This window comes from Nannobrachium achirus (genome assembly GCF_963921795.1).
Source record: "Nannobrachium achirus genome assembly, chromosome: 3".
NCBI lineage: Eukaryota > Metazoa > Chordata > Actinopteri > Myctophiformes > Myctophidae > Nannobrachium > Nannobrachium achirus.
The window spans coordinates 74,221,537-74,244,025 of record NC_137812.1 but is presented as its reverse complement, the minus strand read 5'-3'; the positions used below and the strand labels follow the sequence as shown (position 1 = coordinate 74,244,025).

The 22,489-nt window shown below is 42.8% G+C and overlaps 1 protein-coding gene across 1 annotated transcript in view; it reads left to right on the top strand.

The window, feature by feature from the left end:
• Positions 1–22,313, top strand: part of LOC308282442 (calpain-2 catalytic subunit-like) — a gene marked incomplete at both ends in the record, with an annotated part of 28,441 nt that extends 6,128 nt beyond the window's left edge. Inside the window, 18 exons of the mRNA XM_080722787.1 lie at positions 2,419–2,587; positions 3,257–3,340; positions 4,861–4,946; positions 6,276–6,350; positions 6,799–6,959; positions 9,225–9,382; positions 10,270–10,281; positions 10,887–10,979; positions 12,755–12,873; positions 14,552–14,588; positions 14,794–14,859; positions 15,856–15,913; positions 16,252–16,316; positions 17,357–17,425; positions 18,771–18,849; positions 19,400–19,516; positions 21,002–21,060; positions 22,290–22,313. Coding sequence (XP_080578913.1) covers positions 2,419–2,587; positions 3,257–3,340; positions 4,861–4,946; positions 6,276–6,350; positions 6,799–6,959; positions 9,225–9,382; positions 10,270–10,281; positions 10,887–10,979; positions 12,755–12,873; positions 14,552–14,588; positions 14,794–14,859; positions 15,856–15,913; positions 16,252–16,316; positions 17,357–17,425; positions 18,771–18,849; positions 19,400–19,516; positions 21,002–21,060; positions 22,290–22,313 — 1,531 coding nt within the window. The remainder of the gene's footprint in view (positions 1–2,418; positions 2,588–3,256; positions 3,341–4,860; positions 4,947–6,275; positions 6,351–6,798; positions 6,960–9,224; positions 9,383–10,269; positions 10,282–10,886; positions 10,980–12,754; positions 12,874–14,551; positions 14,589–14,793; positions 14,860–15,855; positions 15,914–16,251; positions 16,317–17,356; positions 17,426–18,770; positions 18,850–19,399; positions 19,517–21,001; positions 21,061–22,289) is intronic.
• Positions 22,314–22,489: the final 176 nt, after the last annotated feature.

The following is a 22,489-nucleotide window of genomic DNA, read 5'->3' as shown; positions in this document are numbered from 1 at the left end:
AAGGTCAATGACGGATCCTGGACGCACTGTGTGTGTGTGTGTGTGTGTGTGTGTGTGTGTGTGTGTGTGTGTGTGTGTGTTGGCTCCTGTTGAGCAAACACTCGACACACAACACAACGAGACACACCCTGCTAGACACACACACACACACACACAAACACGCACGCACACACACACACACACACACACACACACACACACACACACACACACACACACACACACACACACACACTTGAATTACGCTGTTACTTTACAGCAGGGGTTTTGAAAGTGGGTGACGGGACACCCTGGGGTGACGGGGCACCCTGGGGTGACGGGGCACCCTGGGGTGACGGGGCACCCTGTGGTGACGGGGCACCCTGGGGTGACGGGACACCCTGTGGTGACGGGGCACCCTGGGGTGACGGGACACCCTGGGGTGACGGGACACCCTGGGGTGACGGGGCACCCTGGGGTGACGGGGCACCCTGGGGTGCCGCGACGGCAGTCCAGGCCAGGGGTGCCGCGAGATCATTTGATAATATTTGGAATTTATTTGGACACATGAAAAAATATTTAGTATCATTTTAAACTTGAAGTACAAAGTTATTTTCAGTCAGTTCTAACCAAAATGGCTTTTATCTCGCAATATAATCACTAAAATATCTTCACTGTCAGGCAGAAACCTCGTATCTCCAAGTTTCAAATGTGTACATCTTTTGGTAAAGACTGTCGCACAAAACTAGTGAAAATAGCAGATCTAAAAGCACACTTGTGTAGGACAGATTAGGACAGATTGAACCCCAATGCTGGGGGAAAAATCTCACCATCTACACGCTCACAACGCGTCACCAAACTTCACGACTTGACGCGTTGTGAGCTTGTAGATCTGCTATTTGTGGTGAAGAGACTTGGTGAACTGTAGGCTGAAAAAGATCACACCAAAAGTACAGTGCAACTGAGGTCCGTTTTACAGAGCAGAAGTGGTCAAACTGAAGTAATATTGATGAATTCCAAATATTAGTATTCTAAGACCCTCAGGGCACCCTAGGGTGTCACCTGGACAAGGTCTGGATGAAGGGGTTAATCATTAACTCATCGTTAGTCACTCCTTCTCATCTTCATCATCCACACAGCAGGGAGTTTCCTTACGAGGGTTGATACATTTCTACATTTGTAGACGTTTGTGAGTCACTGATGTTATCCACTGTTATCTATCTGTGTGTGTATGCGTGCGTGCGTGCATGCGTGCGTGTGTTCAACTCAGTTGAACTTTTTCTGGACTCCATGCAAGCCATGCAACCTCCATTTGTTCAGCGTTTTTCATATATATATTTTTTATATTAATCTACAATCATTTTGTGCACATTAATCCCCCCCTAAAAATAGCCTTCTAAAAACATGCAGTAATCCTGGCTCCGAATTTGCCATGCGGCAGGTGGCTGCGGCAACTGCGTTTTTTCCCGATCGAATCCAGTTCAATTTGTGCGTCTTGTCGCATGCGGTCTTGTCGCATGCTCCTTTTATGACTCCTTTTCTGGTCCGCAGTGTGGATTCCGCACAGCCTTGCACAACAAATACAATGCGTTTTAATCATGCAGCAAACGGAAAAAATGCAATGGTTGAAAATCGCGCCTGTGTGCAAAGGGCTTTAGTCTAGTTATAGTTGACTGAATACCAAACTATTTTAGACTACTAAATATACAGTTAATTGAGTCGACTAAAATGTATTTTATTCTGATTTTACATACTTGGTTGTATGGTGAAAATAGACGATCTACAAGCTTTGATTGATTGAGTATTTTATTAAACAAAAATGGAGAACAGTACAATGAAAAGAATGTATTACAGCACAAGTACAGTTAAACACCCTGCCTAAAAGGAGCATCCCAAATAAGTTTTGCTGTCTTTTTTACGTCCTACGTCTTACGTCGGAAGCTCACACCGCGTTACAGTGTGAAACGTTTTGCGTTTGTAGATCTGCTAGATTTCGCAACACCCGACAGAAGGAGCTAATACAATCACCGACAGCGGCACCTGCCGCGGAATTGCCGTGGCAGGCACAGAACAGGACCGGCAGGTCCGAACAGCAACCACTGCACGGAGGACCCCAGCCGTCGCACGGACCGGCACGTAGGACCGACGGCCGCTACAACGGTGGTTAGGGGTTAGGGTTAGGTTAGGTTTAGGCATAGTTTTACTGAGGTTAGGGTTAGGGTTAGGTTTAGGTATAGTTTTACTCTGGTTAGGGTTAAGGTTAAGGTTAGAGTTAGGGTTATGGTTAAGGTTAGGGTAATTGTATTCGCTGTCCCTCACACCCGAGCACAACCAAACAAAAAAATAAATGTGTAAATTTGTAACAAGTGTGTATGTGTGTGTGTGTGTGTGCGTGCGTGTGTGTGTGTGTGTGCACGTGTGTGCGTGCGTGCGGTCCAGGGTGAACGGCAGTTACGAGGCTCTGACGGGGGGCTCCAGCTCAGAGGGATGTGAGGATTTCACGGGAGGAATCGCTGAGTCCTACGATCTGCTGAGACCCCCCAAACACCTGTTCAACACCGTCAGGAAGGCCCTGAGGCTGGGCTCCCTGCTGGGATGCTCTATAGACGTAAGTATCTGAGTATCTACTGTAGGTACTTTTACCCTAGTACAGGGGTCTCAAACTCAATTTACCTTGGGGCCGCTGGAGGCAAAGTCTGGCTGAGGATGGGCCGCAGCCTCAGCGCACATGCACTAATAAAACAAATGAGTGCATGTGCACTAATTTGTTTGATTATTATACTGTAGTTTCATACCAGTCTAATAACTACTGTATCTATCTCCCCATCAGTCTTCTCAAATGTCTTTTTTATTTTTTTTAACACAGAATAAGATGAACAAGGACCCTGGTGTAAACAAGTTGTGTTTATCTTATGGAGCATGTACTGTACTGTTAACTGTACTGTATTATTAACTGTTTTGAGGTTCATATAAACTTTCATATTAAGGTGGGGGCCACAAAATAACGTCTCGCGGGCCGCAAATGGCCCCCGGGCTGCCAGTTTGAGACCCCTGCCCTAGTACATCTGAGACAAAATAATAAATATGTATTATCTATGCACTTTGTGTGTGTGTGTGTGTGTGTGTGTGTGTGTGTGTGTGTGTGTGTGTGTGTGTGTGTGTGTGTGTGTGTGTGTGTGTTCGTTCAGATATCCAGTGCTAATGTGTGTGTGTGTGTGTGTGTGTGTGTGTGTGTGTGTGTGTGTGTGTGTGTGTGTGTGTGTGTGTGTGTGTTCAGATATCCAGTGCTAGTGACACAGAGGCGATCACTCGTCAGAAGTTGGTGAAAGGCCACGCCTACTCCGTCACCGCAGCCCAGGAGGTCAGCGATGATCGTTAATTCATCAATGAATCAATTATTAAAGATGCCAGTATCCCCCCCCCCCCCCCCCCCCCCCCCTCTAAAAACATGATGATCAGGTATTATGGTGGGGCGGCATAGCTCAGGGGTAGAGAAACCGTTATTAGAGCACGAAGGGTTCCCAGTTCTAATCCGGGCTCCCCCTGAGTTAATGTCGAAGGGTCTTTGGGCAAGACTCTGAACCCCACATTGCTCCCGGTGAGTAGGTTGGTGCCTTGCATGGTTTCCTCCGCCACCGGTGTATGAATGTGTGCGTGAATGGGTGAATGTAATGCACAATCTATGTAAAGCGCTTTGGATAAAAGCGCTATATAAATGCACCATTTACCATTTACCATTTACCATGATTACAGTAGGAGGAAGATTTTTACCGAAAAAGTGTACAGAAAGAGTTAAAATTATGTTTTTAAGTGGCCACACCCACCAGTTCATTAAGTATGCCTGGTTGTCAGGTGGGTGGTGACCCAGCTGAAGTTAGCCACACCCACAGTGTTGGGTGTATGGTAAAAGGGATAGGGGATGATTTTATGATGTCATTAAATCAGTATTTTTTGATCAGGCCTTTTGACGCTTTCAGGAAGTAACCAAAATACACAGGGAAGACATATTTGCACATTATAACCACACCTGGGGGTCTGTTAGAGTAATGTTGACTCCATAGACACATATAAAACATATTATAACCACACCTGGGGGTCTGTTAGAGTAATGTTGACTCCATAGACACATATAAAACATATTATAACCACACCTGGGGGTCTGTTAGAGTAATGTTGACTCCATAGACACATACAAAACATATTATAACCACACCTGGGGGTCTGTTAGAGTAATGTTAACTCCATAGACACATACAAAACATATTATAACCACACCTGGGGGTCTGTTAGAGTAATGTTAACTCCATAGACACATACAAAACATATTATAACCACACCTGGGGGTCTGTTAGAGTAATGTTAACTCCATAGACACATACAAAACATATTATAACCACACCTGGGGGTCTGTTAGAGTGATGTTAACTCCATAGACACATACAAAACATATTATAACCACACCTGGGGGTCTGTTAGAGTAATGTTAACTCCATAGACACATACAAAAAATATTATAACCACACCTGGGGGTCTGTTAGAGTGATGTTAACTCCATAGACACATACAAAACATATTGTAATCAAACCTTGGGGTCTGTAGCATATAGAGTAATGTTAACTCCATAGACACATAACAAACAGAAAAAGTACCAAACTATGGCACCGCCCCTTCACACAACATGAGGAACCAATGATCTCCTATGTTGTTCGTCCAATCAGGTCCATCTGTACGGTTCTGAACCAATGATCTCCTGTGTTGTTCTGGTCCAATCAGGTGCATCTGTACGGTTCTGAACCAATGATCTCCTGTGTTGTTCGTCCAATCAGGTCCATCTGTACGGTTCTGAACCAATGATCTCCTGTGTTGTTCTGGTCCAATCAGGTCCATCTGTACGGCTCTCCAGTAGAACTTCTCCGCATCAGGAACCCCTGGGGGGAGAAGGAGTGGAGCGGAGCCTGGAGCGATGGGTCAGTACCATATGGACCAATCACATTCACCCAATCACCAACAACCCTATCACATGCTGCATCCAATTCACCCTTTGTCAGCCTTCTGGTTGGTCCCTGACTGACCAATCAGCAGGCTCTATCTGCCTTGTCCCACCCTGGTTCTGCCTTTTTGATGCTGAATTTGCTAAAAAAAATTTTTTTTTTGGAGAAATAAAAACATTAAAAAAAATGCTGAGTCACTATATTGCCACTGAGCAGCTCCATTTGACTGAAACCACGTTTTAAATTAGAATTGAACACACAGAATAACAATACGAAGCAACTGAATTAGAATGGTAGTGGATCCCACTGAATGTCCCACCAAGACACTGCAACCAATGGGTGTGAAGGGGGATTGGACAATGGGCGGGACTTGACAAAGGGTGAATTGATTTGGTAGCACCCAAATTTAGAACAAACATGGGCAAAAATCATTCTACTGCTCGGACGGTCACTATATTTAGGGATGGGACGATACGCGATATTATTGTTTATCGTGATTAAAAAAACACTCACAATGATCGTATCGTAGAGATTTAAGATATTGTGATATGGTCCTCCGTCATGCACTGGGATCAATTCACCTTTTATTAGCAGAGCTGCATATCCGGTACCACTTAAACCCTCTATAATTCATGGGTTGCATTTGTAGTCCTAAACAGCCATGTTGGGGACCAACACAGGTGTTTCAATTGGTCTGATTGGCACAGAACTAATGTTCTACAGAACACCTGTGTTGGTCCTCAACATGGCCGCTGTACGACTACAAATGAAACCCATGAATTGGTAAAAGGTACTTATAATATACGTACTTGATACGGCCTTTTTTTCACTCTCTATCAACTGTCTTTGCCAAAAAATAGCCGATCTTCATGCTGACACGTTGTGAGCTTGTAGATCGGCTATATTTTGGCAAATGTTCCGCCCCAGGATAATGGATTTTGATTATCGTGTTAATATCGCAAAATCGCGATTTCTATGATCAAAACAAATAATAATAATAAAAAACTATCACAAAATGAAAAGTGATAGATTTTAAAACTCATAGACATGATCTATCATTCACTGCCACCTTTTTCTCCTGTGTAAACATAGCCGTTTGTATGTGTTGATGACATGTTGTTATTGTGTTAATATGCTAAGCTCTGGTGATGAATTGAATGCATGCTGTAGGACCAGAATGGAAACAAGTCCAGAGTTATCCTTTCAGTCTAAATGTTTCACTTTACTCTAGCAGCATTCATTTCAACCAATTATATTACAGATGAGTCTGTAATAACAATAATCCATTCTATCAAACAACAACAGTTCCAGGGAGTGGGAGGGGGTTCCAGCAGAGGAGAAATCAACTCTGTATCATTCAGCTGAAGACGGAGAGTTCTGGTAACACTGCACAGTACACTACAACACTACCACCACACACACACACACACACACACACACACACACACACACACACACACACACACACACACACACACACACACACACACACACACACACACACGCTATACACGGCAGAGGTCCTTGGTCTGCCAGGGGGTCTCCTCCCAGTGGAGATATTAACCACCATATATGGGCATTCCCAGATCACACTTGCAAATTAAGTACGTCCTTGTCCGTTTCATGCCCATATATGGAGATCCCTATCCCGATGTCATCAATATCAAGGGCATATCTGGGAATACCCATATAAAGCCCATATGCATGTTCTGACATCACATTGTTGACTATCACGTCTCCATATATGGGTAACTGGTCCGTCACTGGCCAGATAACCCGACCTCGCATGTCGCCCTGAGGCGTCTAATAATACTAATGTATTTTCTAGGATGGCCTATGAAGACTTCTTGCGTAAATTCTCTAAACTGGAGATCTGTAACCTGACACCGGACACACTGAGCAGCGACGCGATTGGCCGCTGGAACTACAACCAGTTTGAGGGGGCGTGGCGAGTAGGCTCAACGGCGGGAGGCTGTCGCAACAACCCAGGTACAAACAGGTTGCTAGTTCTATTCCCTGTATACAACAGAGAGGTTGCTAGTGTGGCGTGACCACGGGGCAACAGCCGGGAGGCAGGTGGTGGTAGGGGTGTGTGGTGAACTACAAAACGAGCGCTCTTACCCCAATCTAACTGAGTTACCCAAACTAACTGTAACATATACAGACATAGATCTTGTATTAACACTGTGGTTGCTATAGGCAACACACTATTGTTCTGGGTCCCGGAAACTTTTATGACGGCGGCTGGTGAGCGAAAAAACGTCACATCCCATGATGCAACTCGCCCGCCATCATCAGGAAGTGTCTAATCTCCATAGGCTCCTCCTATTCATTGCTGCTGCAAAGAAACGGATTTATTTATATCCAAAAAGGCTTTGATTGCCGAGGTTAGAATGTTTCATTTCCGTGTGAAAATAAACACCCCGGTCAACATCTGGGTTTATTGAATTTCCACAACATGGGCACGATTGTAGCTTCCGGGGCACTTCAAAATAAAGTGCGAGTGAATGGTGGCGCTCTGTAGCCAAATAATTACCAAAATAATGGCATCCCAAGTGTTAACACCTCTGTTGCCAACCCAGAGTTTCCCGAGTTTGTATAGGTACCCCCCTGTGCCAACCCTGAGTTTCCCGAGTTTGGGCCGTTTTTGAAGGGCAAAAAATTTTATTAGGCATGATCGCGATCGCGAAATTGCATGTTTAACCCCCATACCAACCCATTATTTCAAACATGGCAGCCATGTTTGTTTACTTCTGAAGAAACATAATGGCTGCTATATCATGAATGCCTGAACGGATTTCCAAGCGGATTTTTTAGTTTGAAAGCTGTGAACAGCGTGCACACACGTGCTGGTGCATGGGCATGGGTGTGCACGATCCGTGCACTATGAATTACATGGAAGTCTAATGGAGACCATGGCATCTTAATTGGATCTTCAAAGAGATTTAATTGATTGCAACTTAACACTTTGCAAGCCACGGAGAGCCCCTTAATATTAACTCATTAAGTGCCAAAACCGAAAAAGTTCGGTTTTTTAAAACGTATTAAGGAATGCCAAAACCGAATAAATTCGGTTTAAAAAAAAAAAAATCTTTTTTTGAAAATTTAAAAAAAAAAAATTTTTTTTGGACCCCATCAAATCTAGTGAACATGATTTCAATCGCGATTTTGCATGTTCCACCCCCATACAACCCCCATACAACTCAGGTAGCAGACCTCCAAGCTCACAACAGTGTAAAACATAATGGCTATTATCTCAAGAATGCCTGAACGGATTTCCAATCGTTTTTTTTTGTTTGAAAGCTGTGAACAAACTGCACAAATCCACCCCAATGCAATCCAGGATTGCATTGGATTTTTTAGAGCTCATTCTTCTCTGTTTTTTTCCCATGCATGAGGTGTGCAAGGGTTAATCATGGCTAAGTTGACGAAAATAAGGCTTCTAAAATGCTTGGTAGCCAATAGCTAACTTCAAGCTAACTTCATCCTCTTCCTGTACATGCACAAAGGAAAGTGTCCAGGCAAGTCATGGCTGCAGGGCTTCTGCATATACCAGCATATCTCTATGGGATTTTCTATGGCACCTGGGGCACCCTCTAGTGGTGAACGGGTGGCACTAAAAGAGTTAAAACCGGAATATACCGAGCAAGGAGTCTCAGCCGCGCCGTCTTTTACCGTACTTTGTCATTAAAAACGAAAGAAATGATTTTTATCCAAAAATCGGTGATCGTCTAACCTTCCCTAGTCACCACTCGTCCATCGATAGCGCATGGCTCGTCTGACATGAAGCAGAAGTGACGTCAGGTCCATTCCTTCTAGAGGCTTCCTAGCAGCCACCCATTTACTGTTTATACACGAGTGCTCGCATAGCAGGAGTGCTGGGGGCTATGCGAGCGAAACTGTTCATATCTACTCTTGAGTCATCCGTGGATTATTTGAGCAGACATTTACGTGAACGGATCGCGCACGCGAAACGCACGGGGAGAAGACGCCTCGGCCAAAACAGCCACTCTATCCCAATGGAGATCCAGATAATCACGGTGAGCTAACGACCTGGGGATTGAAAAAAAAGAAAAAACAATGGCGCGGTCCAAGAAGGAGGGGTGGTGGGCTCATTTTTATAAACATAATATTATGTCTCAGATCATAATACAAAAGAAATTGTAGAAATTTCAAGGCTAATCTACAACAAGCCATTCTATTTCGGCTAGCAAAGTGTTAAGAGTTAATAACAAGCTTGTCTCCTCCGCGCAGCGACGTTCTGCTCCAACCCTCAGTTCCTGCTGCGTCTGGAGGAAGAGGATGATGAAGAGCCCGGCTGCAGCGTCCTGATTGGTCTGATGCAGAGAGACGCCCGGCGAGAGAGACGCTTCGGACGAGACCTGAACACCATCGGCTTCGCTGTGTACCAGGTGACGTGATCCTGATTACCATGTGACCAGGGGTCCTGTTGTCTGGATTTAAAATTAAGCAACACGGAACTGAAATGATTGACCACTAGTTATGCTGTTCTGGCACCAGAAGCTACATGTTCTCCATAGGATTCCATTCATTTCCTCTGAACTTTTACATTAGATTTTCTTACCTTACCTACTACCTGTCGCTAGTTTAAAGCCTCGTTTCAATCACCATGATATGCGTTTTGTGAAAATATGGTATAATTTATGTTATAATTGATGTTATAGCAGGGTATGCTGTAGGAGGGGCGATCATAGGCTTGTGATGGTGCTTCTTCGTGTGCTTATTTGGCTAGCTCAACACCACATTCTCCCATGTATCCCTGCGGTTGTATGCTATATTGCAAGCCAATAGCATTCTAGACTGTACCATTTCTACCAATGAACGTTGATTTCTACAATGATGGCGGCACCCGTACAAGGGACAAAAAGCATAATTGTTGCAGCATAGAAACCAATAGCTTCCCACCGTCCATATTTTTTAAAGTCTATGCATGTGACATGCACCCGGGTCTCCCGCGTGATGGTCCAATATCTTAACCATCACTCCAAAGGGATATTCCTATGGAACAAGAGCAGATACTAGACTTTTGAGGCTTCAGGCTGGGGCTGCGCAACTCAGACTGTGCAATTCACTACACATAGACACATGCATTTAATGTTGTGACATGCATCATGCACCAGTACAAACCAACACCAATCATCATGCACCAGTACAAACCAACACCAATCATCATGCACCAGTACTCATCAGATTGTATCATTCATAATAACTAGATATCAGTGACTGGAACTTCAATAATTAATCATTAACCTTTTGACCTTTCTGTCCTTTTCCTCAGGTTCCTGATGAGGTGAGTCATGGCACGCACGCACACACGCACACGCACACGCGCACACACGCACACGCACACACGCACACGCGCACACACGCACACGCACACACGCATGCGCACGCACACACACACACACACGCACACACACACACACACACGCACGCACACACACACGCACAAACGCACGCACGCGCACACACACACACTCGTACACACGCACACACACACGCACACACGCACGCACGCATTGATGTTATTGTTTTTGTCACATTCTGTGGCACTGAGACGATCATTTGATGACCGGGTCATCATCTGTCAATAACCCTAATCCTCAATATTCAATCATAAATATTCAAATAGCTTCTGACACAGAATCAAATGTTTTATGGTCATGATTCACCTTATGTAACTCACAACACATTGATTCACCTTATGCAACTCACAACACATTGTGTGATTCACCTTATGCAACTCACAACACATTGATTCACCTTATGCAACTCACAACACATTGTGTGATTCACCTTATGCAACTCACAACACACTGTGTGGACATTTATAGCGCACACTTTGCACGATATGCAGCACATTTAAAGACACGCCTCTTCCTGTGATGTCATCAGTACAAGGGGCGGAGCAACGTCCACCTGGGTCCAGATGTGCTGCTGAGACAAACATCTGTCGCCCGGAGCAACACCTTCAGCAACATGAGAGAGGTCAGAGGTCATGGGATGATGGAGTGATTGATTGATTGATTGATTGATTGATTGATTGATTGATTGATTGATTGATTGACTGATTGATGTAATACTTTATTATGTACTAGCACCATTATTAATTATTTTACTGCTTGACAAACGCTCATCATTTTTTTTTACGCCACCGTGACATTCGTCAATTCCCAGGGGAAGCTGACTGAGCTCATGGGGGGAGGGGCGGTCTCTGAAATGTTGACAACGTGTTAGCGAATAGCAGCAATGGCGGAGAGATCCACTTTCTGTTCGTTTTTTCAGCCCATGATCTACATCGGGGGTGGGCAACTTTGATGATGGCGAGGCCACTATATTTCCACCTTCACTCCAGAGGGTCACATTGCATATTGCTACGTCCTACTTTGTCATTCTAGTATCTCATACAAAAGTAGCAAAAATAGCCGATCTACAGTAGATCGGCTATTTTTGCTTATTTTGAATTGGAATCCTGAATTATTTTTTTGTTATTTTTTTAATTGGAATCCTGAAATGTAACATTTTTATTTAATTTCAAACTCATTTAGTGATATAGTCATGTTAACTTTATGTACCTAAATACAAATACATTGGACATAAAAAAAATACATTTTAACACATTAAACGCCCACGTGGTTTTGACGTTTTAATTTGCTGGTGCCCATGGCAACGCGTCATTTTACCTACCGGCGAGAGTACTGGCGAGAAAAGTAATCCGAGTAAATGTAATCCGAGTATGTCCTGTTTATTTCGCGAAAATCTTTTCTTTCAGTCAGGACCGTTTTTTATCATTTCTAAGCCACAGTGTTTGTGTTACGGCATGTAGAAGAGGCTGCCGTTTTGAGAAAAAAATGAAAAAAGGAAGAGAATCAGGAGAAAACAGCATTTTTGTGCAGCCGCTAAAAAGGAAGTCAACGAGACAGACAGCACGTCCGGGTGACGTAATTGCACGCTGCATGTTGGGAAATGGAGTTTGTTTCATCACCGCGGTAGCCAAGTGCAGTAGCTACAGTACAGTATAGTTTACTGTACAACGCGTCAAACGCGTCGCGGGCGCACGTAAACATCAAAGAGTTTGGCGCGTTGACACCACGTGGGCGTTTAATGTGTTAATACTACTATACTAGTAATTAAGCTACTAATATAGACTGAAGGAATTAAAGCAGGTCATGTTTGGAATTGACACAGCTGAAATCAATAATAGTAATCCGGTATCAACCTGCGGGCCGCATTAAGCGAAGGTCGGGCCGCATGTGGCCCCCGGGCCGCCAGTTGCCCATGTATGATCTACATGCTCTATTTCTATGTCCACAATGTGTGCAAACAAGGCTCACTCTACAGCCACTCGCTTTGTAATGGCCGCTCCCGTGCGGCTGATATTTATTTTGCGACTCTATGAGACACACGGCCGTCTTTTACACAAGACCACGATTGGAAATAATGGATGGTTATTTTTCTATAAAATCGCAAAGGTAAGGTACTTTGATGGCACTGAGCAGACCATGGCATTACTTAATAGGCAGTAAAAGAGTTAACAGCACAGGAAGTACAGTACTTTGAGGTCCATTGTACTCAATTAATATAACACAATTGACGAGTTCAATTCTAGAGTTCTCAACAGGCCTGAAAATTATGGACCCCCGACTAATTAGCATACATTTTATGCCTAATAACCTACTACCCTAACCCTAAATGTCAGGTCAGGTTGGGTCGGGTTCGAGCAGAATTTGAGAACTCTAATAAAACAGCGGTTTGTCTTGCAGGTGTGCGACAGGTTTAAACTTCCTCCCGGAGAATACGTGGTCGTCCCCTCGACCTTTGAACCCCACCGCAAGGGCAGCTTCCTGTTGAGAGTGTTCACTGAGAAACAGGCCAATGGCAGGTAAGAGAGTACTTATACTCTATTACATGACAGGTAGAGTACTTTATACTCTATTACATGACTGGTAGAGTACCTATACTCTATTGCATGACAGGTAGAGTACTTATACTCTATTGCATGACAGGTAGAGTACTTATACTCTATTACATGACAGGTAGAGTACTCCTAGAATGGCAGGTAAGGGTAGCCTGACACTCAGCCTGAATTGACATTTCGTTTCACTTCATTATTCAGTCTGAAGTCAGTTCCGCCCACGGCGTTTGCAGGGATGGGCGTTGCCAAAAAGAGGCAGTGTTCAGCGATTGGTTCACCGACCAACACATGACATAGTGTTGTTATGTGTGCCTGGCTGGCTAGTGGCTAACCTGTTGCTTGCTAGTGCTACTTGCTAACCAAAGAAACAGTCAGAATAGGAGCACTACGAACTAGTAATCAAACACAACATAACATGCCTGCTACTGGTGTTTCATAGAGAGATCGATACGATCGCATTTTACCGCAATTTACCGCATTTTACCGCGACACGATGTGCGGTACGGTACGGCGGCGGCGCTGGTGTACTTGGAAACACACGAGTTCTGGGAAACCCCCACCCACGCTGATCACAAGACGCTGATTCACGACGCTGATTCGCCCGTTTGGATTTTCAACCGAGGCAGGCCTCCTCATTGAGAGAGATTCTAGACCTGAATCGCTGAAACAAAAAAATTAAAGGGGTGTGGCTAGCGATTCAGGGTCTGGAACTAGGCTAAGGTAAGGGCACAGTCACATAATAAAAAATAGAGTCTCCACACTGATTAAAATAAGAACCTCCCAGTCAGGCTTTATTAACGTTTCCACACAAAAGGTCTTCTTCAGAATGAGGTACAAACAACACTCCTTTTAAAGGTAACCAATCAGTGCTGGGATAAGAAAAGCATTGAGCATTTCCAGCCTATAATGTAGGACTGAACCATTTTAATAAGACTAGAATATACAACAACAAACAAAGGATGAACACATGTTGTACCTTATCACAAAACAGTTATGCTACTCTTTTAAAGGCAGGCTACAACCAAGACCCACATAATGGGAAGGCCAGGGAACGGTCACACCACACTAATGTTCTGCGTATGAGAGTGGGTGATGCACCCGTTTCAGATGTTATCATGCCATATTATCACATATTATCAGCCCATTGTAATGGGCCAGAAGGGCCATGCTCTGCCGCCTGCCGACTCAGAATGCTGTCATCAGCCCATTATCATCCCATTAGAGAGGGCTGTCATAAGCCCATTCATAAGGAATGCAATTGCACCATCTAGTGGTCAAAGAAAAGAAGGGTATCCAGCAGGATTCAAACCCAATAGGTAGTGTTTCCTATCCAACCGACGTAACGGTTGACGCTACTGGATACACAACAGAAATTAGGGTTAGGGTTTTGGTTAGGTTTAGGCATAGTTTTACTGAGGTTAGGGTTAGGGTTTGGGTTAGGTTTAGGCATAGTTTTACTGAGGTTAGGGTTAGGGTTTAGGTTAGGTTTAGGCATAGTTTTACTGATGTTAGTGTTAGGGTTTGGTTTAAGTGAGTACTTATTAGGTAATGTGTTTTATGTATAACATTATAATCTCTTGCAACACACTGACACCTAGTGGATGAGAGAACGCTAACCCACATTGCACATTGTTTTCTGTTGCAGTCCCATGGAAGAGGATGTGGCTGCACATGTGGACGAGGTACCAGCCTGCGGAGATAGCGTTGAATTTAATGAACGTTTGGTTCCTACTGTTCATGTTGGAGTGATCCACTGTGCATGTTGGAGTGCTCTATATACAAAACTATGCTTGATCTTCAGAGCATGATCGTGTGAGTGTCCTTTCGTTCTTCAGAGCACAATAACCACTTAAACCCTCTATGATTATTTGTGTGTGTGTTGTCTAGCCTGACATCAGAGAGAACGACGTGGATCCACATTTTCAGCATCTCTTCAAACAGATCGCTGGGAACGTGAGTCATTTACTAATTACTAATTTATTAATTGCTAATTTAATTTACTAATTATCTTCCACAATCAGTTAACCATGTAGTGAATTCTCAAATTCTCAATTCTCAAAAAAAGTTCACCCCCAAAAATGTTTTCCTATTGGTTACTCACGCCACGGAGACTTGAGTTCAATAATATTTGTAGTTTTTTGTCGCATTGCTATGGCAAAAGATGTATTACAATAAATGTACCCCCATTGATTCCGGATGGGGACCCAAAATGCATTTGGGACATTTACTAAAATCTATTTTTTGTCCTAGGAATGCGACAAAAAACTAAAGATATTATTGAACTCAAGTCTCCATGGCGTGACTAATCAATAGGAAAACATTCATTTTGGGGGTGAACTACTCCTTAAAGGCCCGTCCATAGCAGTCCCAAACCAAACCTTTTGGTCGGAAAGGTCCGATTCGACTACAAAATGACGTCACTCGCGACTTTTGAAAAGCATTACCCCGAATTAGAGTTCTGAAATCTGCACGTCGGAAAGAAAGAAAAGTAAGCCATTTACCATTCGAGGTCGTGGTTTGTTGGCTGATTTACCACACAACACTGAAACAGTGGTAAAACAACCCACGACCCTCGAATGGTAAATTGCTTTTCTACCATTTCTACCATATAAATGAAAGAAAACACAGTTGTAACTTGCAAGGTTATTTAGTTACAATCAACTGCAACACAACAGTGGGCGGGGTCCATGAGCCAACTCAAGGTTGTTGACTGATTTACCACTGTTTTAAGCCAATCAGAATCCAGTATCAGAACATGTGACCACAAAAAATGGTAGAAGTTTGGTTTTGGAGAGACTCTGGACAGGCCTTTACAATGTCCCACAATTACACCTTCTTCTTCTGCTTCCTCCTCTTCCTCATCCTCTTCATCTTCCTCTTCATCTTCCTCTTCCTCTTCCTCTTCCTCTTCCTCTTCATCTTCCTCTTCATCTTCCTCTTCCTCCTCAGGACTCAGAGATCTCAGCTGTGGAGCTGCAGCAGATTCTCAACAAAGTCATCACACACAGTGAGACGCACGCACGCACGCACGCACACACGCACGCACGCACACACGCACACGCACACGCACACGCACACGCACACACACACACACACACACACACACACACACACACACACACACGCACACACACAGAAAAACATCAAATCCTGTGATATGTGAAATACCAAACAACTGTTCTGTTGTTGATTTTATCTGTCTACCTGTGTGTGTGTGTGTGTGTGTGTGTGTGTGTGCGTGTGCGTGTGCGTGTGCGTGTGTGCGTGTGTGCGTGTGCGTGTGCGCGCGCGTGCGTGTGTGTGTGTGTGCGTGCGCGCGTGCGTGCGTGCGTGTGTGTGTTTCAGGAAGTGACATCAGAACAGACGGCTTCAGTCTCCAGACCTGTAGACACATTGTCAGCCTTCTGGACGTATCCTTTCACCTTTCACCTCTCACCTCTCACCTTTCACCTTTGCCTGATTGAATACTCTATAATAAGTTCTCATATGACAGTACCGTTCAGATACAAGGTCTGCTAAGAGGATTTAAACCCAATAGAAAGCATTATGGCTTGTTTACATTGGGGTTCTTTGTACTCAATTCATAGAGATTCACAGTGAAGCTTAACTCACTCCCTGCAGATCGTCCTCCATATCGTCTTTTTAACTATGGGGCTCCCTGCCGATTGTCTTTTGAATCGTCTTTTTTATAAAAAGCAATTTCTTTTGACTTTTTTTATATTTTTTGCGGAAAAAAATGGTCATTCCTACCATTTTGAAGCCTGACGAATGCGTGTGGGCAGAAGAAGAACGAGATCATGACGTAACCAGAATTGCAGGATCTCTTCCTAGTTAGCCATAGCCTAAATGTAAACTAAAACTATATCTCTGCTTCAGTAGGTCAGATTTTGATTTGTTTTTTGATGGCGTGTGGCGTGTGCATCCGATCCTGTGCCCAGTCGATAGGTTAGTTTGCACGATCCGGTGCATGGAGGCGTGCATGCGCCCACGTTGTTTTTGGCCGTCCTCTCCACTTAAGCGGAGGGGGTGGCCAGCCGTTTAGGCTATGATAGCTGACAAAACAGGGCTGAGCCAGTGTTATGATAGCCTTATAGATGGTGCTCTCTAGTGGTGGATTATAATCAGAAAAGATAAATCTCTGTAAATATGATATAAACTATAACAATATTTCTCGGCATTATGAGCGCACAGCCATTATTTGGGTTGGCTGTGAATGTGTAAAAGCATCCCTGACTAATAAGCCAAATATGACTTGCGACGGCATTGCCCTGATTGAGTGAAAGATTCACTATTTATGAAAACAAATACAATATTTCAGGTGTTAATAGATTTTTAATTTTAGTTAATAGAGGACAATTATCTTGTATAAAGCCAGGGATCCATTTATCTTAGAAGAGAATCAGTAGTTTGAGCTGAGCTGTAGTTGACAGAACCTTGACTCCCATCACAGAGAGACGGCTCGGCTAAACTGGGTCTGGTGGAGTTCCATGCTCTGTGGACCAAGATCCAGTCCTACCTGGTAAGATCCAGTCCTACCTGGTAAGATCCAGTCCTACCTGGTAAGATCCAGTCCTACCTGGTAAGATCCAGTCATACCTGGTAAGATCCAGTCCTACCTGGTAAGATCCAGTCATACCTGGTAAGATCCAGTCCTACCTGGTAAGATCCAGTCATACCTGGTAAGATCCAGTCCTACCTGGTAGGATGGTAACTCCTGCCTGTTAGGATAAACAACACCTGGGGTGTTGTTTATCTCACCCCAGGTCACCCCATAAATATTTGTCTCAGGTCACCCCATAAATATTTGTTTTAATCCGAGGCACCCCAACATTATAATTTTCACTTCCAGCACCTTATATTTATAGCATATCGTCGTTGTAGGGTGGAAACCTTGTATGTCCAAAACCGTTCGTTTTGTATTTATCATCTATGTAAAGAGAAGACTGTCGCACACCCAGTAGCTCCTCTCAAGCAGGTGCGTCGGTCACAAAGTAGTTGAATGAATGAATCTTCAATGAAGAAAATACACCCGCACACTGCCACTTGCAGGTTCCAAGTATAAATGTATTAAAAGCAACGTTTCGGTCGGTAGACCTTCCTCAAGCTAAATTCAGTTGTGGCTGACAAAACACTAAAAGCATTTCTACAGGTACAAACACCCAATCAGAAACACTCAATGTGATCACTCATTTCAGACAGCTGTGTTGACATAGTCATGTGACTCAGGTCCACAGTCTCTTCTGAGGTCCTCTAAGTATCATTGAAAATAACAAATTACAATAATACAAAGGAAAATAAAGAAAAGTCATGCCAAATAATACACGGAAATCAACAATTATACAAAAAACAAATTCAAAAAATGTCATAATGTCCTACTCTCAATGTCAGAGCACCCTATCAGTAAACAAAGCCAGAATGTTCGGTGGGAGCAGTTTGTTTCTTGCTTTAAACATTAGTTGAGCAGTTTGTTTCTTGCTTTAAACATTAGTTGAGCAGTTTGTTTCTTGCTTTAAACATTAGTTGAGCAGTTTGTTTCTTGCTTTAAACATTAGTTGAGCAGTTTGTTTCTTGCTTTAAACATTAGTTGAGCAGTTTGTTTCTTGCTTTAAACATTAGTTGAGCAGTTTTTCAACCGAGTTTTGAAGAGAGGGCATGTTGGCCTCTAGTGGCTCCAACCAGGTTGCACTATCTTCATATATTAAACATCTTTGATCATATTGTAGTCTGTACAGCCCCTAAGATCCGAGCTGAACCAAACCTTTTCCGTCTCTCCTGATGGAATATGCATTGGACTTTTGAATGTTCGTCCCGTTGTTTTATTGTGTTGTATTTTGTTGTTTTTGTGTAATGTTGTGTTGTCATAGGAAGTGTTCAAGAGTCACGACTCGGACAACTCTGGAACCATGAGCAGCCATGAGATGAGAGCAGCCCTGTCTGAAGCTGGTGAGTTCATTACAATAATGTTTCATTCATAAATAAAATTATATTATATATAATAATAGTATATATCATATTTGTTTGGAGGTCCTCAGGTCAAATTAGATAATAGGCCGTTTATGCAGCCTGTTTCTTGAACCGCGAGGCGAGGCGCGACTATGGCTGCTATGACGTAATCGCCGTAGCTGTCAAAATCGTTAAGCAAACAGCCGTCGGTGACAGGGTCCCACGCCTTTTACTGAACTCTTTGGTTCCCATGGCGACGCGACCACGCAGCAGGCGTTGTAGACGCTACGTGGAAAGGGAGCTTCTGCCGTTGTAGGGACGGCTGCGACGGCAGCAGGTTTATCTATCGAGCGCTGATCATTTCCGGTTACCGTTGTCATCTGCCGTAGCCGTCATTTGCTTAAAGTCGCTACCGTTAAGGGGTTGCGGACTTACAATAACTATTAGTGTGAAAGGTATAATGAACGTGCCTATGAAATGTTGTGATGATGATGATGATGATGATGATGATGATGATGATGATGATGGTGTCACCTGTCAATCACTCCAGGTTTCCAGGTCAACAGTGATGTCATCCAGGAGATCGTTGGTCGCTATGCCGACGCCCACTACGCCATCGACTTCGACTGTTTCATTGGCTGCCTGATCCGAGTGGAGATGCTGTTCAGTGAGTAGGCCACACCCACTATCCATTATTATCTTAAAGAAAAATCTTAAGCAAAATGCGTTTGCAAAAACCACACCAGAACGTTTTGTTTAACCCATTTAGGCCTATAATTATTGAATGCTTTAACCAGTGAAAAATAACAGATATACAAGCGCGAGTGCCGCGCTGCGAGCTTGTAGATCTGCTATTTTTGAAAAAGTCATGAAAATATGTGCAAATCTTCGAATATATGTATTTTTTAAGCGAACGTTTTTAACTCAAATTTTGCTTCAGGGTGGTCCCTGGGACTAAATATTTTGAGATGGGGATCCGTGGCCAAATAAATATCATTTTGGGGGTCCTTCACATGAAAAGGTTTGAGAACCACTGACATAGTAGTCTCTCAAGAACAGACTAACTGAGCTCCAGTTAAAGGAGTAGTTCACCCCCAACATGACTTTTTGTCTATTGATTACTCATGCCATGGAGAGTAGAGTTCAATAATATTTTTTGGTTTTTGTCACATTCCTAAGACAAAAATTTGATTCGAGTAAATTTACCCCCATTGATTCCGGATGGTGACCCGTTTCAAAACGGGTCACCATCTGGAATCAATGAAACCAACAAAAACCCAAAAATATTATTGAACTCTACTCTCCATGGCATGAGTAATCAATTGAAAAAAAGTCATTTTGGGGGTGAACTACTCCTTTAAGTGAAAAGGACCTTTTCTTTGACAATGGCGAACCAGATTGCTGACATAGAAACATAGGTTTTTCAAAAAACCTTAGAAGGATTCAAAAGACACTTATAGAATCGGGTCAAAATTCAAAAAAATAGCAGATCTACAAGCTCGCAGCGCGGCACTGCGAGAACACAAGCAGAATGCTGTAATTAAGCAACATGGGAGTGATAATTCTTTGTATCAAATTAAAATGTTGTTCCAAGGCAGCGTCTCTAGCAAAGAGGGAGAGAGGGTAGGATTTCACTGGGGATAAAATCTTCTCTTAAAGGGATATTTCACTTTCAAAATAACTTTTGGTCATTTTATCGTCTAATCAGGCTTTTATGAACACCCTGGACAGTTTTTAATTTGCTTCATTCAATATTTAGATATTTGATGTAAATGTTATCTGGCCCTCCAGGCACACATACACACCCATTGTAACTTCAAATTCCATTTTAACCAAATTCTGAATTATTAACTCCCTGAGTCCCCATCATTAAACCAATCCAGTGACTTTGATTGCATGGATCACGTTGTAAATACCATCATTTATTTATTTCACGGCAGATACTCTACATATTAAATGTCACCCTTAACCCTTAAATTCTATAGATTATTTAAATGTCCTAAAATCTTGTTTTATTTGATGGCCTAGTGGCCTTGCCCCTAAAAAAAATCGTCTTGCTGACATGATAACATCATATTAAGGTAATATAAAGGCTAGTCTGAATAAAGATTTGTTATCTTGTTGCATTCTGTCTCCTCTTTCCTCTGCACAGAAATCTTCAAAACAATCGACAAGAACAACAGCGGCAAGATCACACTGGATATACAACAGGTACAACAGTATCATTATGTATTAGATCTAACTGGATACAACAGGTACACCAGTATCATTATGTATTAGATCACACTGGACATACAACAGGTACAACAGTATCATTATGTATTAGATCACTGGATATACAACAGTATCATTATGTATTAGATCACACTGGATATACAACAGTATCATTATGTATTAGATTACACTGGATATACAACAGGTACAACAGTATCATTATGTATTAGATCACACTGGATATACAACAGGTACAACAGTATCATTATGTATTAGATCACACTGGACATACAACAGGTACAACAGTATCATTATGTATTAGATCACACTGGACATACAACAGGTACAACAGTATCATTATGTATTAGATCACTGGATATACAACAGGTACAACAGTATCATTATGTATTAGATCACACTCGATATACAACAGGTACAACAGTATCATTATGTATTAGATCACACTGGATATACAACAGGTACAACAGTATCATTATGTATTAGATCACTGGATATACAACAGGTACAACAGTATCATTATGTATTAGATCACACTCGATATACAACAGGTACAACAGTATCATTATGTATTAGATCACTGGACATACAACAGGTACAACAGTATCATTATGTATTATAGATCACACTGGATATACAACAGGTACAACAGTATCATTATGTATTATAGATCACACTGGACATACAACAGGTACAACAGTATCATTATGTATTATAGATCACACTAGACATACAACAGGTACAACAGTATCATTATGTATTATAGATCACACTAGACATACAACAAGTACAACAGTATCATTATGTATTATAGATCACACTAGACATACAACAGGTACAACAGTATCATTATGTATTATAGATCACACTGGACATACTGTACAACAAGTACAAACAGCAGCATTGTTAATTAGTGTGGTTGCTACAGGCCAGGGCAACCAGACTATAATTTGTTCTAGCTTTATTATTTCAACTACTAGACTAAAGGGCTTTGACACAGAGGCCCGTTGCGTTTGTTCCGTTTGCTGCATGATTAAAACGCATTGGATTTGGTGTGCAAGGCTGTGCGGAATCCGCACTGCGGATCCGAAAAGGAGTCATAAAAGGAAATCAATGCGTTTTTACCGCATGCGAAAGATGCACAAATCGAAATGGGTTCGATTGGGAAAAAACTAAACTAAAAAATGCATTGATTGTCTCTGTTTCAGTGGTTGTGTTTGGCCATCAACTGAAACTGCACGGATCATCTGAGAAGTGAGCAGAGCCTGAGTCTACCATCTAATCAAATAAAGTTGAATTGATTATGGAACATGGTGATATTGTTGTTGTGCATTATTTCAATCAGTGGTGTATAGCAAGGGTATTCAACAGGGGGTCCGCAGAGTTACTACAGGGGGTCCTCCAAATC